Below are 19,616 nucleotides of genomic sequence, written 5' to 3'. Positions count from 1 at the left end.
ACCTCACTCTAGCTTTTTAATGTGAGGACCCAGCCTTGTCCACCAGCCAGTAGGCACCAGTCCAGGGACATCCCAGACCAAGCAGCTAGCTAGGCATGGACACAGTCCCACCCATCAGCAGGCCAGCTACCATAGGACACCCTGAGCCCCCAACCATCCCAGAATCTAACCTCAGAGGCCTCAGGACCTGGCACCACCCATGGGTGGGCCAGAACTAGACCCAGAAGTCACTGGGTCCTAGCCCAACCAACCAACAGGCCAACATCAGCTCTGGGACCCCTGTGCTCCATGGCCAGTGGATGCAGGACATAGCTTTGTTAACCAATGGGCTGACACTAGCCCCAGGACCTGGCCTCACCCACTAGAGGGTGAGGACCATCCCCAAGGACCCCCAGGGCCTTGACCTCACCAACTAGTGGGTAGAGACCAGATTAGGAACCCTCTGGACCCCACAGCCAGTGATTTTAAGATATGGCCTATCCACCAACAGGCTGGCATCACCCCAAGATACCATGGAACATGATCCTGTCCATCAGCAGACCAACACTGGCTCTGGAACCCCTGACTCCACAGTCAACCAGCCTTAAACCTAGGTCTCCCCACCAGTGGGCCAGCACTAGCCCCAGGAACCATCAGGGTTCTGCAGCCAGCCACCTCATGACATGGCCCTAGCCATGAGCAGGCCAACACCAGGACCAGGACTCCCCTATCCTTATAGCAAGTTGTGCCAGGACCTGGCCCCAACCACCAGCAGCCAACAGCCTCCACACAAGGCAGGGCCTGGCAACTAAACAAACTGTGTGCCAGCCATGTCTACCTGCATTCAACACTTGTCATCCTACCACAACAGGAGGGCCCACCCACCCTACACAGAGGACATCCATAAAGCATATAACTAATCACCAGAGAGGAGTGTGCTGTTAGGCTACACAGGACTTCTCCTATATAAGGATACTTCTCCAAGATCTGGAAACATAACCCACCTACCAAATACACAGAAATAAAAGCAATGAATTTGGCAAAATGAGGTGACAGAGGAATATGTTCTATAAAAAGGAACAAGATAGAACCCCTGAAGGGAGAAAAACAAAAAAGGAACAGAAAAGAACTACATAAACAACCCACCAACAATTAACAAAATGGCAATAAGTACATGCTTATCAATAGTTACTTTTAATGTAAATGAACTAAATGCACCAATCAAAAGACACATAGAGTGGCTGAATGGATTAAAAAAAAAAACAAGACCCATATACATGATGCCTATAAGAAACTCACTTCAGATCTAAAGAAACACAGACTGAAATTGAAGGGATGGAAAAAAGGGTATTCCATGCAAATGGAAATGAAAAGAAAGTTGGGGTAGCAATACTTATATCAGATAAAATAGATTTTATTTTATTTATTTATTTATTTTTTAACATCTTTATTGGAGTACAATTGCTTTACGGTGGTGTGTTAGTCTTGCCCTACAACAAAGTGAATCAGCTATACACATACACATGTTCCCATATCTCCTCCCTCTTGCATCTCCCTCCCTCCCACCCTCCCTATCCCACCCCTCTAGGTGGTCACAAAGCACCGAGCTGATCTCCCTGTGCTATGCGGTTGCTTCCCACTAGCTATCTATTTTACATTTGGTAGTGTATATATGTCCATGCCACTCTCTCACTTTGTCACAGCTTACCCTTCCCCCTCCCCATATCCTCAAGTCCATTCTCTAGTAGGTCTGTGTCTTTATTCCCGTCTTACCACTAGGTTCTTCATGAACTTTTCTTTTTTTTTTCCCTTAGATTCAATATATATGTGTTAGCATACAGTATTTGTTTTTCTCTTTCTGACTTACTTCACTCTGTATGACAGACTCTAGGTCCATCCACCTCACACAAATGACTCAATTTCGTTTCTTTTTAATGGCTGAGTAATATTCCATTGTATATATGTGCCACATCTTCTTTATCCATTCATCTGATTCTGGTTTTGAGTTTACTTGTCTGTGCCAAGCCCAGTGCAAAGTTGCACCCTCAGGTGCTGCAGCTTTCCTCAGGCAAGGTGAGTTTTCAATTTTTCTATTCTTTGCTGGCAAAAAACAAAGACTAACAAGAGACAAAGCAGGACATTACATAATGATCAAGGGATCAATCAAAGAAAGTATAACAATTGTAAATATATATGTACCCAACATAGAAGCACCTAAAAACATAAAGCAAATATTAACAGACATAAAGGGAGAAATTAACAATAACACAATAATAGTAAGGGACTTTAACACCCTACTAACATCAATGGACAGATCATCCAGACAGAAAATCAATAAATCATTATACCAGATGCACTTAATAGATATATATAGAACATTCCATCCAAAAACAGCATTCTTTTCATGTGCACATGGAACATTCTCTAGGGTAGATCACATGCTAGGCTACAAAATAAGTTACCATAAATTTAAAATTTTGAAATTATATCAAGCATATTGTCGACCAAAATGCTATGAGAATAGAAACCAACTACAAGGAAAAAAAACTGCAAAAAAGACACATGGAGGCTAAACAATATGCTACTAAACAACCAATGGGGTCACTGAAGAAATAAAAGAAGAAATGAAAAAATACCTGGAAACAAATGAAAATGAAAACATGACTGAAATGCTATGTGATGCGGCAAAAGCAGTTCCAAGAGGGAAGTTTATAGTGATACAAGCCTACCTCAGGAAACAAGGAAAATCTCAAATAAACAAATTAAGCTTACACCTAAAGGAACTTGAAAATGAAGAATAAACAAATCCCAAAGTTGGTAGAAGGAAAGAAATCATAAAGATCAGAGCACAAATAAATGAAATAGACACTAAAAAAATAATAGAAAAGATTAATGAAACTAAGAGCTGATGCTTTGAAAAGATAAACAAAACTGGTAAAGCTTTACCCAGACTCATCAAAAAAATAAAAGGGAGAAGGTGTAAGTAAATAAAATTAGAAACAAAAATGGAGAAGATACAACCAACACTGCAGAAATACAAAGGATTACAAGAGTACTACTATTATACACTTAAAAAATGGACAACCAAGAAGAAATGGACAAATTCCTAGAAACGTACGATCTCACATAACAGAACCAGGAAGGAATAGAAAAATATGAGCAGACCAATTACCAGTAATAAAATTGAATTAGTAATTAAAAAAAAAAATTCCAGAAAACAAAACTCCAAGACCAGGTGGCTTCATAGGTGAATTCTACCAAACATTTAGAGAAGAGTTAACAGCTATGCCTCTCAAATTATTCCAAAAAAAATTACACAGGAAATAATGCTTCCAAACTCATTCTATGAAGACAGAATCACCCTGATACCAAAGCCAGAAAAACACATCACAAAATAGAAAATTACAGGCCTATATTGCTGATGAACATAGATGCAAAAAATCCTCAACAAAATATTAGCAAACTGAATTCAACAATGCATTAAAAAGATCATGCCCTATGATCAAATGGTATTTATCCCAGGGATGCAAGAATTGTTCAATATCTACACTAAGGAAAGGAGGGGTCCTTTTTATATTGAGCAGGCTATAGTTGTAGAAGGGGAACTACTATGCCATTCAGTAGAAGGACACAGCCAACCTTACCTACTCAGCAAGAAAAGACCCAAAGGAATAGTTACTCTGACTTCAAACTTCTTCTATCCCTTTTTATCTCCTAGTGTCTTCCATTGTATAATACTAAATTCAACCAGAAAAGATGTCCAGGAAGAGTAACTGACACAGTTTATATAGGTCATCCTTTTGGGGCATAAAGCAGGGTGGAAACAAGTGTATGTGTGTGTGCATGCACCTGTGTGTATATTTTACCTACTATGTGCATAACCTATTTTTAAATTTTTATTTTATATTGGAGTATGCACTTCATATGCTCTCTCCTTAAGTTTCATAAAAATCCTGGGGACTAGATATATTTATCACCTGTTTAAAAATAAGTAAACTCAGGTTAGATAAAATATTTATGATCATATAAGCAAGTCGCAAGCTGGGTTTTCAATTCAAGACTTTTTTAAAAGAATGCTTCTACTCTAAAATGTTTTTTCCCTTCAACCAAGAGACAATATCACACAGTATGATAAATTGCTAGAAGCATACTATTAAAATAAAATACATGAAAATCTTCTCACTATCCCTACAATTGTTTATTTAATACTATTGTAATGTTATATTTAATGCATTAAGATAAGTAAAAACACAGTATATCTATTTGAAAGGAGATAAAATGATCATTATTCCCAGACAGTATTATGGTAATTAAAACAATTAAAATAAAGTCAATTGAAATATATTAGAATAAATATTAGTTCAGTAAGGCAGTCAGTTACTGACTAGTAACTAGTTAAATAGCTTTCCCATATACTTGCAATACTTAGAAGATATAATGATTTGAAAAGTTTTAAGAGAATAGATCCTAAAAGTTCCTATCAGAAGGAAAAAAAATTTTGTATCTATATGGGATTGTGGATGTAAATTAAATTTGTGGCAATCATTTCATAATACATGTAAGTCAAGTCATTATGCTGTACATCTTAAATTTATACAGTGCTGTATATCAATTATATCTCAATAAAACTGAAAGAAAAAAGTACTTCTTAAATTGTGCCCCCTAATTTCCTTTGAGCCTGGCCTTGAAAAAAAAAATACAATAAGAAAATAATGCATTTATAACATTCACAAAAAGATATAAAAGCTAGGAAATTACCCCCCAGAAAAGTATAGAATCTTTATGAAACTCTATTAAGAGTCACAAAAGAAGACTAAAAAAAATGCAAAATATTCACCATGTTCCTGAATGAGAAAGTTACTATTTTATATATATATATGTATTATTTTATATATATAATTAATTAACAAAATAGTAAGACTAGTAAGAACTAAAAAAGTAGTAAGAAATTATCTTACCAGATATCAACACACACCATAAAGCTAAGGTTATTTTTAATTCAGATGAATTTGGCATAAAAGTAGACATCAATAAAACAATAGTTAGCCCAAGTATATAATAAGGTTAACATGTGACCAAATTGCATAACAAATCAATAATTATGACTGAAATGTCCAAGAACTTAAATGATAATATGAAGATTTTGGCAAAGAACCATAAACTATAAAAAAGAGTCCAGTGAAGTTTTTAGAAATGACAAGTGCAGTAACTGAAATTAAGAACTCCATGAATGAACTAAAGAGAATTGGTGAACAGGAAAATAAGAGCAAAAAAATACACAAGATGAGACAAAATGATGGCAAATACAAGATATTTTCCAATGATGGAAACAAGATAGAAAACATATAAGACATTATAAGAAATTCTAACATATGAATAAGTGGAGTTCCAGAAGGGTAGCATAAAGAGAGCTCATCAGGAACAACATTTGATAAATTAATGGTTAAAATTTTTCCAAAACTAAGGACATCAAACCTGAACTTTGAGAAGAACTACAGGGACTTCCCTGGTGGCACAGTTGTTAAGAATCTAACTGCCAATGCAGAGGACATGTGTTCAAGCCCTGGTCCGGGAAGACCCCGCATGCCGCAGAGCAACTAAGCCCATGCGCCACAACTACTAAGCCTGCACTCTAGAGCCCATGAGCCACAGCTACTGAGCCCGTGTGCCAAAACTACTGAAGCATGCACGCCAAGAGCCCATGCTCTGCAGCAAGAGAAGCCACCACAATGAGAAGCTTGCACACTGCAACGAAGAGTAGCCCCTGCTCGCCGCAACTAGAGAAAGCCCACACGCAGCAATGAAGAACCAAAGCAGCCAAAAACAAACAAATAAATAAATTTATTTTAAAAAAAGAAGAAGAACAACAACAAACTGAAGATGTAAAAAAAATCAAATTTTGGGTAAATCACAGTAAAAAATGTTAAAACCAAAGAGAAAAATCTTAAAAACATCTAGGAAAAAGTAAAGTCTTACTACTTTCAAAAGAGGAACAAAGGCATAACAATGAGACAGATAGCTGACTTTGTAGTTGAAACAAAGCCATAAAGATATAAAAGAAAATGACTGACAATCTTAAATTCCATTCTCAGCAAAAAAAAAAAAAAAATTATCCAAAAATGAAGAATAAATAAAGGCATTTTTCTAACAAACAAAACTTGAAAGAATTTTCCGTCAGCAGACCACACTAAAGAAAATATTAAAGGGTATACTTCAGGCAGAAAAAAAATGAAGAGATGAAAATGTTAAAACTGTGGGTAACTGAGAAAAAAAAAAAGATTCTTTGAAGTCTTAGTAATACTGATTTGTAGGATTTATACACAGAGTAGAAAGATTTCCAGATCCCACCATCTCTCAACCAAAATAGTCATGTTTTTATTTGTTTAACACATTATTTATCTGTATAAAGTTTATTTTGAAATGAGCTCTACAGCTAGACTTGTTAAAAACCCAGTAAGATTCAATAAGTTCTATTACCTAAAACAAACATAACATTAAAAAAGCAATTGAAAAATTGAAAGAAAAATAGCAATAAATATGTAAAAATGCCAGCCAGGCTTTTCTTTTTTAGCAACTTACAAACTGATTTTTAAAATTCATATGAATATACAAAGGACTAAAGATAACCTAAAACAATTTTGGAAAAAGAACAACAAAATGGAAGAATTCACACTACCTGATTTCAAGACATATTTAAAAACTATAGTAATCAAGACACTGTAATAGTAGACTAACATAGACATACATCAACAAAATATAAATTCCAGAAGTAGACCCACACATATATGCACAAATAATTTCCACCAAAACTACAAAGGCATTGCAATCCAGAAAGAGTATTCTTTTCAATAAATATACTGGAATAATTGGATATCAATGAGCAAAACAAACAAACAAATAAATAAATAAATAGAAAACTTCTAATCATACTTTATACCATTTGCAAAAATTAACTCAAAATGGATAATAGACTTAAATGCAAAACCTAAAGCTATAAAACTTGTAGAAGAAAACATATGATCAACCTTTTGAGATTTTTAGTAGGGCAAACATTTCCTAGATATAATATCAAAAGCATGATTCATAAAAGAAAAATTATTAAATTGGATTTAATCAAAATTAAGTACTTCTACTTTTTGAATCACTGTGAAGAGAATGAAAAAAGAGAAGCCAAAGACCAGGAAAATATTTACAAAGCATATATCTGATATATGTTCAAATATATGTTCAGAATATATAAAGAATCCTCAATATTTGTGCAAATATTTTCCCTTTTTAAAATTGGGTTTTCACTTTTAAAATGTGCAAAGTATTTGTGCAAGTATTTCACCAAACAATATATATGAATGACAAATAAATACATTAAACATCATTAGTCATTAGGGAAGTACAAATTAAAATCATGATATATCACTACACACCTATTAGAATTATTAAAATTTAAAGAATGGCCAAATTAAGATTTGGCAAGAATGCAAAGGAACTAGAACTCTCATAAACTAATAGTGAAAATGTCTTGTGGTACAAGAGTTTTGGAAAACAGTTTGGCAATTTCTTAAAAAGTTCAACATACACTCACCATAGACTAAGTTGCTCCATTTCTATGTTTTTACTTAATAGAAATGAAGACAAATGCCCATGCTAATACTTGTACATGAATGTTCATAGCAACTTTATGTAATAGCCAAAAACTAAAAACAAACCAAATGTCTATCAACAGATGAATAAACTGTTGTATATTCATAGGGTGGATTACTATTCAGAAAAAAAAAAAAAAAAGAAATGAATTACTGATACACAAAACAACATGAATGAATCTCCAGAATAATTGTGTTGAGTGAAAGAGCCAGATTAAAATACAGTATATACTATATGATTCCATGTATATAAATCCTAGAAAACATAAACCAATCTATAGTGGCAGAAAGCTGATTAGTGGTTGCTTGGGCACTGGGTATAAGGTTGGGCAAAAGAAAAGGACTACAAAGTTGCACAAGGAAACTCTTGAGAATGATGAATATGTTCATTATTTTGATCGTGATAATGGTTTCATAGATGTATTCATGCATCAAGACATTAAACTGAATGCTTTAATATACGCATTTTATTGTATGTAAATTATACCTCAATAAAGCTGTTTATATTAATAAGATATGATATATATTATGTACTAATATTGTGTATATTATTACACAATAATATATAATAATATTGTGTATATTATTACACAATAATAGTATACATAAAGTCATTCTTTCTTCTTTATTTGATGCTTGTCAAAATCTATCATGATCTGCAAATATATTCTGGACAAATATCAAATATTTGGGGTAAATATACATATTGGGCAAAATCCTTTTCTGAAGCTTTTGTTCTCCTTTGCATAAATGGTACTCAATCCATATTATATTTATGTCTACAATATATAACACATATAAAGTTCTTTATATTAACAATACACAATTAAAGCACAATAGAAAAGACAGGAAAAGGTTAAGATCAGATAGCTCACACCAACACAAATAAATACAAATATCCAATAAATGAATGAAGAAAACCTCAGCTTAAGAAGGAAGCAAAAACAAAGGCAAATGTGATGTCTTTTGTTGTGTCCTATGAAATTGGAAAAATTTTTAAAGCTAATTTCACTGTTAAGGGCAATATCAATTAGTTCATTCTTTCCAAAAATAAATGTGGCTTAAAATATTAATAATTATAATATCTTAGTCTTTTATCTACTAGTAATTCTATTTCAAGGAAATCATTCTAAAAACCAGAAATTTGATAATTTCTCTTAACTAAAGAATCAGGTTTTGTTGATTTCAAATAAGAATTTTAGATGTTAAAAACTTAAATAGCAATTAACTTTAAAATTATTAAGTTTGTGACACCAAATAGCAAACAGAAGAGAAGTAATGTTCGGAAATGTTTAGCTAGAATATGAGAATAATTATCAATTAACCAAACAGAGAATGAATGCTTAAGAGAATTTTTGCCAGCATAGTTTTCAGCTAGTTGACAAGGATTTAATACATTGAACATTGAAGAAAGATCTAATACACTGAAGAAAGAATATTGAACCATATCCTGATGGTATAATTTGCTGTGCAACAAACCCAATGTAGTGGCTCATTTTGAAACTAAATTCCATGCAGACCATGAGATAGGAGGTATAGTCACAAATCCACTGAGAGCCACACATAGATGTTGTAAACACACCACAGACTACTGACCACTATCTCTTTAGCCAGACCAAGACATGTAGAAGCCTATCATGTCATCCTTGAATATTAAGGGAACTAACTAAACCATTATTTTGTAAGAATAAATGTTTAATGGATGAGAGGAAAGACACATAAGGAAATATGTTTCAGGCTTTTAAAGACTACCAAATTGTTTATTACCTCTCTGCAGTTAGACCCAGGAGGTGACAAACAAGAGTTACTATGCAGACCCACACTCTGCTAGAAACAATCAATCTTTCCAAGATTTTCTAATAAGGTATTACTTAAGCCTGGACTTATTTTTTAAGTCTCTCCAAAATGATTCTTCATACTATGAGATAACAGCTCCTTGGGTATAAAAGCATTCTGTCCAAATGTATACTCCACAGTTTCATACATATGTAACTAAGACACCTTACTTGATAAAGTTAGAACTAACTTTCAAGATGACTTTAATAGACTGTTAAATAATTACATTAGGAAAGCAAGTAATGTTCTTTATACGTCCAGACATTAAATTTTTAACAAAAATTTGCATCTTGTGATAATGTCAGCAATTGTCATAAGAAATATTTTAAAAACATCATACTCTATTTTGTCATTAAATCTGTAATACATCACACGGTAAAAACTCCCATTGGAGTTATTCATTCTGATCTCTCAATGCATGATGTGTGCTTTCTATTACACTTACAAATCTAATATAGTAAGAAAGAACTTATACCAAATACCTAGAAAATATTTCTATGAAAAAAGGATTCTAACTTGAAATGCACAAATGAATAGTCACCCAAGGCAATAAGTCTCAGCTTTAACATTCACATCTATGTTGAAATAACATATATCTTATGGACTGAATATTTATGTCCTCCCAAAATTTATGTTAAAATCTCAAGCTCCAATGTTTTGTGGTATTAGAAGGTGGAACATTTGGGAAATGATTAGGTCATGAAGGTAGAGCCCTCATGAATGGGATTAGTGGTTTCAATATTGTGATTTATAAGAAATATAGATTTGGTCATTCAGATGACCAAAAGCTATTTCTCATATATGTTTGGTCTTTGTTTGTAGTTTCTGGCTCACAAACCCTTGGAGTTTTCTAAGTGTTGACAGTGACAAAAATGTCTCTTGATAGGCTAATAAAGTGACTTTTGGACTTCACCTGCGAAAGGGGACTGGTTGCCAGGAGAACCAACCATATGATTAGAGGGTTGTAACTTTCAGTCCTACCCTCCACCCCCAACCCCCAGCACCTCACCTCTCCACCCCACCCCAACCTCCAGGGAGGAAGAGGGCCTGGAGGTTGAATCAATCACCAATAGCCAATGATTTAATCACTCTTGAGTATGTAATGAAGCCTCCATAAAAAGCCAAGAGGACAGAGTTTGGAGAGCTTCCAGGTTGATAAACATGTGAAGATTTGGGGAGAATGGTGTGCTCCAAGAGGGCATGGAAGCTCCACATCCCTTCCCACATACCTTGTCCTATGGATGTCTTCCATCTGGCTGTTCCTGAGTTATATCCTTTTATAATCAACTAGTGAACTAGCAAGCAAATTGTTTCTCTGAGTTCTATGAGCTGCTCTAGCAAATTAATTGAACCCAAAGAAGGGACCATGGGAACCTGTGATTTACAGTCAGTTTGTCAGAAGTACAGGTAACAATCTGGACTTGTGACTGGTATCTGAAGTCCAAGAAGGGGGTTGTGGGAACCTCTAATCTGTAGTAGGTCAGTCAGAAGCACAGGCTTTCAACTGGTGTCTGAAAGGGGAGGATGGGATGGAGAAAAGACAGTAGTTGTAGGACTGAACCCAAAAGCTGTGAAATCTGATGCTATCTCTGAGTAGGTAGCATCAAAATTGAGTTGAACTGCTTGTTGGTTCAGAGAACCCCCGTTTCACACATTGGACACTGAGTGTAAGAAGAGACCCTGAGAGCTCTCACCACTTCTTCCATGTGAGGACAAAGCAAGAAGAGGGTCACCTATGACCCAGGAAGTGGGCCTTCACCACACAAGGAATCTGTAGGTGCCTTGATCTTAGACTTCCCAGCCTCCAGAACTGACTGTGAGAAATAAATTTCTGTTATTTAAGCCACCCAGTCTATTGTATTTTTTTTATAGCAACCCAAATGAACTAAGAAGTAACTATACTGTGAAAACAAAATTTTTTACAAGAACTATGTAATTGAGGGCATTTGCGTATTTCCAAACAACAGAAGAAAGACACAAGATATAATTTTCTTAAACACTAGTTAATTTGTGACCAATTAGTAACTTCTGAAACTCCAGTACAAAAATATCACTGGCTACTTTTATAAAAAAATTCTATCATGATATGGAAGATTCTTTGGGAAAGGGAAGATTGACTTGTACAAAGGGCCTATGATGGACCAAGTAATATTTGTGGGGCTTTACATTTTTAACTTCATTTAGGCTTCACAACAACAATGATCCTCTGAGGTTAATAATTGTGCCCATTTTATAGATTAGTGAATTATGTATCAAGAAGTAGAAATTTGCCCAAGGTCATACAACTAATAACTAGAGGAGTCCAGTTCAGAACACATTTCTTCCTGACTCCAAAGTCCAGGCATTTTGCAATATGTGCATCCCGAATGTAACTTTAACTCTGTCATTGGTGGGCCAAGATTCAGTGCCTTGCTCTTCTATACTGTAAATCTACAGTCAAGGAGTTTTTAATCTCTGTCCTTGGCTAACTCATCTCCTTAACACAGATAGCTCTCTTTTTTTAGCTTCTATTCTTATAAATGATCACTGTTTCTGTCAGAAATCTAAATTACTTTTAGCATTTACACAATCCGTTATTGTCTTACGTTCTCTTTTAGCTTCAAATAAAGACTTTCTTTTCTAGAGGAGAGGGCCTTTCCAACTTCACTTAGTTTTTAACCTGATTCTGTATTTTTAACAGAATTAATAACCCACAAAGTGTTTTTCTCTCAGTAGCATGTAGCCCTAAAACATAGTTTGAGATGACAATTCCTCATCTTATACGCCATTTCACTAGAAAACAGCACTGTAAGAACCATATTGCCTTTGGATTTTAAAAAGCTTGAATCTAAAAAGCAAAAATCCTCATGTCCTTTTAGGGAGCAATTCCTCTGAGTCATTCCTGAGAAGTGGCTTTGCATCACTGCTCCACTGAAACATAAAGATCTTCAGATGCCTCATTCCCTCAAAGGAAACATCTTTAATTGGAGAAAGTAGGAGAAAAAACATTTGGGCCAAGTTTTCTCAGAAGATCTTACACTGCTTTTCACCACTCATTTATAAATTTGTCTCTTCTCCTACCCTTTCTACAGCCCCCACAAATACATATGCACATCACTTTTTTTCCCAGAAATTAGCCATTTATAAAGAAACCAATTATTTTTACCAAAGAAATCCATAATTGTATTTTTAAAGCTGGTGATGTTATAGGCAATGTAATCAAATATGAACATATGAGAGCATTAGATGAATTGCCCAGCATTCTCCTTGTTGGTGGTCAAGTTGAGCAAGTAATGTAATGTACTTCCAGGAACATCAATTGAAAACTGTTCAGCTTTTTTTTTTTTTTTTTTAACATCTTTATTGGAGTATAATGCTTTACAATGTTGTGTTAATTTCTGCTGTATAACAAAGTGAATCAGCTATACATATACATATATCCCCATATTTCTTCCCTCTTGCGTCTCCCTCCCTCCCACCCTCTCTATCCCACCCCTCTAGGTGGTCACAAAGCACCGAGCTGATCTCCCTGTGCTATGCGGCTGCTTCCCACTAGCTGTCTATTTTATATTTGGTAGTGTGTATATGTCAATGCTACACTCTCACTTCATCCCAGCTTACCCTTCTCCCTTCCCGTGTCCTCAAGTCCATTCTCTATGTCTGTGTCTTTATTTCTATCCTGCCCCTAGGTTCACCAGAACCACTTTTTTTTTTTTTTTTTTTTTTTAGATTCCATATATGTATGTTAGCATCCAGTATTTGTTTTTCTCTTTCTGACTTTCTTCACTCTGTATGACAGACTCTAGGTCCCTCCACCTCACTACAAATAACTCAATTTTGTTTCCTTTTATGGCTGAGTAATATTTCATTGCGTATATGTGCCACATCTTCTTCACCCATTCATCTGTCACTGGACACTTAGGTTGTTTCCGTGTTCTCGCTATTGTAAATAGTGCTGCAATGAACACTGTGGTACATGTATCTTTTTAAATTACGGTTTTCTCAGGGTACATGCCCAGTAGTGGGATTGCTGGGTCATATGGTAGTTCTATTTTTAGTTTTTTAAAGAACCTGCATACCGTTCTCCATAGTGGCTGTATCAATTTACATTCCCACCAACAGTGCAAGAGGGTTCCCTTTCCTCCACACCCTCTCCAGCATTTATTGTTTGTCAATTTTTTGATGATGGCCATTCTGACCGGTGTGAGGTGATACCTCATTGTAGTTTTGATTTGCATTTCTCTAATGATTAGTGATGTTGAGCATTCTTTCATGTGTTTGTTGGCAATCTGTACATCTTCTTTGGGGAAATGTCTACTTAGATCTTCTGCCTATTTTTTGATTGTGTTGTTTGTTTTTTTGATATTGAGCTGCATGAGCTGCTTGTATATTTTGGAGATTAATCCTTTGTCAGTTGCTTCATTTGCAAATATTTTCTCCCATTCTGAGAGTTGTCTTGTGATGGCCAGGTATGGGCCTTATGCTCCAGCGCCATCCATTATCAACTAGCTCATGTCTTTTTAAAAAAGTAAGTCAAATTCTACATGTCAAATTGAACTCCCTAAAACAGAATTCAGGCCACAGTCATTTCTTGCCTAGACCAATTCCACATAGTCTTCTGACAGGTCATCCCAAATCTCCTCCTGGCACCCACAGTGGACTCTCCACACATGACCCATTACCATGTAAATCAAAACACATCATTCCCATTTTGCCTATCACACCAAGATTAAAAATGTACCACAACCTACAAACCCTAAGTAGTGATCTTGTTCAGCTACCTCTGAAGCCTCATTTCCACCAACTCTTCCCCTCATTCAGGCACTTTCACAACACTGGCCTCCCTTGCTAATTTTTTTTCAATTTGCAAAGCACATTGCATCCTGAGCTCTTGCACTTGTGTTTCCTCTGCCTGGAATTCACTTCTCCAAGATATTTGATTCACTATCTCTCTCATTTCATTAAATTATCTGACTTCTCTAATCATTTCCATCATGCCCTATACACCTATTCAGCACTAGTTTTTGTTTCTAATACTTATCACTAACATAATATATATGTGTTTATTATCTCTCTTACATTAGAACATAAGCTCCCCATAAGGGCAAAAATATTGCCTGTTCACCACTGCAGTCCCAATACCAAGAGTATTTTCAGAAACATGTGGGAATTCAAAAGTATATATTGAATTCATTAATAAATGAAAAATAAAATCAAAATTATTTATAAATTAAAATTCCAAGCCATATATTAATTCATTGCTTTTAATATTGTTTATTCATGATCCATTTCCCCTCTTTCTGAAATACTTTCTCTTTTGAAATGCTATCTCTTACCAATTGAATATAACTTCAATAAAATTGTAAATTATAATGTACAGCCCCCATCAGCATTTATTCAAGAGGTGAGTATTGAAAACAAACTACAACAATCTGACTCCCTATCCCTGAAACTAAAGTGTGAGCCTAATAACCCCCAATCAAAAATAGTAGTACCTGATTGAGTCCAATGTTTTACCAACGCTGGAGAGGGTGTGGAGAGAAGGAAACTCTCTTACATTGTTGGTAGGAATGTAAATTGGTACAGCCACTATGGAGAACGATATGGAGGTTTCTTAAAAAACTAAAAATAGAGCTACCATATGATGCTGTAATCCCACTCTTGGGCATATAATTGGAGAAAAACATGGTTCGAAAGGATACATGCACCCCAGTGATCATTGCAGCACTGTTTACGATAGCCAAGACATGGAAGCAACCTCAATATCCTTCGACAGAGGAATGGATAAAGAAGATGTGGTACATATATGCAATGGAATATTACTCAGCCATTGAAAAGAATGAAATAATGCCATTTGCAGCAACATAGATGGACCTAGAGATTGTCATACTGAATGAAGTAAGTCAGACAGAGAAAGAGAAATATTGTATGATATGCCTTATATGTGGAATCTAAAAAGAAGTGATACAGATGAACTTATTTACAAAACAGAAACAGACTCACAGACTTAGAGAACAAAATTATGATTACCGGGGGGAAGGATGGGGGTAAGGGATAGTCAGGGAATTTGGGATTGACATGTACACACTGCTATTTTTAAAATGGATAAACAACAAGGACCTACTATAGAGCACAGGGAACTCTGCTCAGTGTTATGTGGCAGGCTGGATGGGAAGGGAGTTTGGGTGAGGAAGAATACATGTATATTTATGGCTGAATCCCTTTGCTGTACACCTGAATCTATCAAAACATTGTTAATTGACTATACTCCAATATAAAATAAAAAGTTTAAAAATAAAAAAGAGATATCCAGAGGTGCATATCATATCCAGCATCGAATACTTCTCCATTTTGGGAGCTGTCCAATATTCTTCCACAGGTTCCCCCTCTACCTCCTCCCTTTTTTTGGTTGTTTGTTTTAATTAGCCAGAATCGGTTTCTGTCATTTACAATCCAAAATTTAACTAACACATATGATAAGCTTATATTCAATCTTATATACCTCAAAATACAAAATTTAACAGAAAGTTTCTCAATTCTCTTTTTTCTCTCTCTCATCTCTCCCTCCCATTGTCTGTTCTCCACACACACTTCCCTATTACAGTGTACTGTAGTTACTCAAACCCTTCCTCTCTGGTGACATCCCCCATACGTGCCCTTTGCAACAATTTTAATGTTTCAACATCATTTATCCTTCCTCCCATCTAGCACTGTTTACTCAGAGTTGCTGAACTGAAGTATAAGTTAAGAAGTAATCGATATGATTAAGCCAAAATACACCAAGTTATCAATAATCAATATTCTTAATCTTGTCAAGCATATTTGCATTTCTTTAAAAAGAGGCTACTGTTACTCAAAATTAATTTTTTAAAATTTCGAATAGGGGGACTTCCCTGGTGATTCAGTGGCTAATACTCCACGGTCCCAATGCAGGGGGCCCAGGTTCGATACCTGGTCAGAAAACTAGATCCCACATGCTGCTACTAGGAGTTTGCATGCCGCAACTAAAAATCCCTTGTGCCACAGCTAAGACCCAGTGCAGCCAAATAAATTTATTAATTAAATAAATATTTTAAAATATTTTTCAAGTAGGATGACAAAGTGAAGAATTTTAGAGAGTATAAGGTAGTTATTTTTTTAAATGTATAAATGACATCACTCAAGTAGTCTGTGGACCTGATCATGGTTCATTTAAAGATAAACAGAGGGCTTATAAACAAGACAACTTATCCATCAATTAAACAGATTTTAGTTGAACTACTTTTGTGTGAATACATAAAGCATACAGACCCATTACAAATGTGATTAACAGAGTCACAATGAGATTTATAATGTTACCAAATATGGCTAGCACACCCCAAGGGGACCCTCAATCACCTCTCCCTGCATTTTAGGGGGGTGGAGGCAAAAGCAATGATTTGTTTCTAACCAATAGACTATGGCAAAGGTGATGGAATATGAATGCCTTTAATTAGGTTATATAAGACATCATCTTAGCAGAATGAGAGAGAGAAAGACAGAGACACAGACATAGAGAGAGAGAGACTCTCCATTGCTGGTTTTGAAGATTTAAGCTTCTATGTTGTGAGAAGGTCTGAGAGAGAATGATATGGCAAGGACCTGCGTGACCTCTAGGAGCTAAGAGGAGCCCTCAACTAGAGCCAGGAAGAAAGTAAAAACCTCAGTCCTAGAACCATAAGGAATTAAATTCTGCAAACAACACATGTGAAAGAGGACCTCATGCTCTGGAAAAGAGTGTAGTCTGGCAGATACCTTGATTGAAGCCTTCTGAGACATGAGCAGTTAAACTTTGTGCAGAGAGATAATAAATGTATGTTGTTTCAAGCCACTATATTTATGTAATTTGTTACACAGTAATAGAAAACAAATACACTCATATACCAAGGAGACAAGAAGATAAAAATCATGTCTGTAGAACAGTCATAGATTGTGGATTTAGCACATTCATTGCTCTTTTACTTACTAGTTTATCATATCCACTTCAAAGCATTGATGTGAGGATTCAATCAGAAATTTTATGTGTAGATTTTAAGGCTTTGTGCAAATATTAAACATCTCATAAAAGTGAGTTTCCTCCTCATTTACTCTGCTATTTAACTCAGTGGGTGTCACAGCCCCACTCATTGGCAGCAGTCAAGACCCTCATTCTGAAGAGTCACATTTGGACAATTCTGAGCCACTGAAAGTGGGAGCTTGCAGTACTTCAGGATCTCCTCTGCCTACCCACCCACCCATTGTGTCACATGTGAGTGAGGTGTGGGTTCTGGAGATTACCACTGTCCCAGCATCTATTGTCTACAGTATTTGGAGACTGGTTGTTATATGGACTCCACCGTGGTCCACATCAGGATGTAGCAGTAGCTTCTTTGTTTATTCTCCCTTGTGTTTAGATAACCTTCTATCATGACCCCTTTTCACTTCAGTCCATTGCTCACATGGTGCTTGGCTCTCATCCATTTCTTGTTTCCATCCTGACTTGAATGTAGATTTACTTCCTAGTATTTTGACACCTTGCTGGAGAACCATAGCCACTTGAGCTCCTCCTGTATCTAAGATAAGAACTTTTTGTTATCCAGAAACTGCTACCTTTTAATTTTCAGAAAGATGAGGATTGAAAATCCATTGAAAATTCTGCAGCCCAGCACAATCTGAAATCAGCAATGAGTGATTCATGGGTTTCTAGACACTTAAAATTTTTAATCCAGTACATTTTTATTCAACATTATGGCTGACATTTCATTAAGAATGAAAATGGCTGTAGCATCCTGTAGCTCCAATAACTTTCAGTGCTTTAGTGATTTTTCTATCAAGTATATTTTTAACACATACACTGAACACATTCTAGTTAAATTTCCTATTTTTTACAGCTTACCAGTTTAACGGTACCCCTGTATGGCAGGTGGTTATGATGTCCCTCTCTACAATTCCCTCACACATGCTTTCCTATAAAGTAACTAGTCTTTGCTGTGTTTATTTTTTGTCATTCTTATAAGTAAAAGCATCAGAAATCTGACCATTCTCAAATTTCCTGGAAGCTCTGACCATATTTTCTCAAACTTGCAATTACAATTGAAGAAAAGTACTTATGGCATAGAATTCTTAGTGTATTTCTCTAAACATAAATACCAGATTTTTCATTTCTCATCCACGCTACTGGTCTTTTAGCCTCAATTCTAGTATGATACTTTTACTTCTGGCTTTGTTTCTATTGTCAATCTCAATTCCAGTATCCAACACTGTTCCATGGTTTCCTTTCAACTTTAGTTGTATTCACAAATCCAATACCATCTTTAATAACCAGCCTCCACCCAGATTTAATCCCCCTTTTCTCCAACTTCATCTCCTTCAGGCAGTTGTACCCCAGTCACAGCACAAAGCACTCCAGAAAATTAAAGAGAATATGAGGTAAGCTTATTTAAAGGCTCTTTGTTGGGGAAGACAGTTTAAATTTGTGAAGGACTGCCTAACCATAAGTTAGTGGAATCTTAAACATAATTTTGGTTTAGCATAATCATTAAATAACATAAAATAATATTTTGCTTGCAACTTAAAATTAAAATGATGTGCCACAATTGGATATAGTACCAACATATCCATTCTATGCCATGAAGACTGAATTGATGAAAATTGTACTGATCTAGAATCAGTCTCCAGTATTTCCAGCTCTCCTGTATCAATCATTAGTGCTAGTTTGTAAATAAAGTACACTTAGCTGCAAACAACTAACTTTTTAAAAAATCTATTCAAAAGAATTATTCAACTACAAGAAGTAATATATTTAAAATACTTACAATTTATTTAAGATAGCCATGAATTCTACTAACTTCTCTTCAGATTTTTTTGGTCCATATAAAGTACGGCCACCACGTGCTTTTTTAACATGGACAGATATGTTGTGAGAATCATCAGGTTGTTGGGGTTTACTTTCTGCTGTGCCTTCAGCAGGTTTTCTAAACAAGAAAGCATAATATTTTATGGTGTTGTATTTTGTATAAAAATTACTGACATGACTCTTTACTTTCAAGAGTAGAAATGCACTGTTCTGAAGTAATTTGGCATTTTAATAATATATTCCTTCTCAATGCTTGTTTTTTTTCCAGTCATTAATAATGCAATTAAACACATATATAAAATATTTTCTATGTACAGAATTTGATTATAGGT

At 35.3% G+C, this 19,616-nt stretch overlaps 1 protein-coding gene across 1 annotated transcript in view; it reads right to left on the bottom strand.

Moving 5' to 3' along the window:
* The window catches only part of CNBD1 (cyclic nucleotide binding domain containing 1), a 402,273-nt gene that overhangs the window by 305,571 nt on the left and 77,086 nt on the right, over positions 1 to 19,616 (bottom strand). Inside the window, 1 exon segment of the mRNA XM_061171726.1 lies at positions 19,244 to 19,402. Within this exon segment, the coding sequence (XP_061027709.1) occupies positions 19,244 to 19,402 (159 nt within the window).

This window comes from Eubalaena glacialis, chromosome 17, assembly GCF_028564815.1.
Source record: "Eubalaena glacialis isolate mEubGla1 chromosome 17, mEubGla1.1.hap2.+ XY, whole genome shotgun sequence".
NCBI lineage: Eukaryota > Metazoa > Chordata > Mammalia > Artiodactyla > Balaenidae > Eubalaena > Eubalaena glacialis.
The sequence above is the reverse complement of the archived record's forward strand: the minus strand, read 5'-3'. Positions and strand labels throughout refer to the sequence as shown.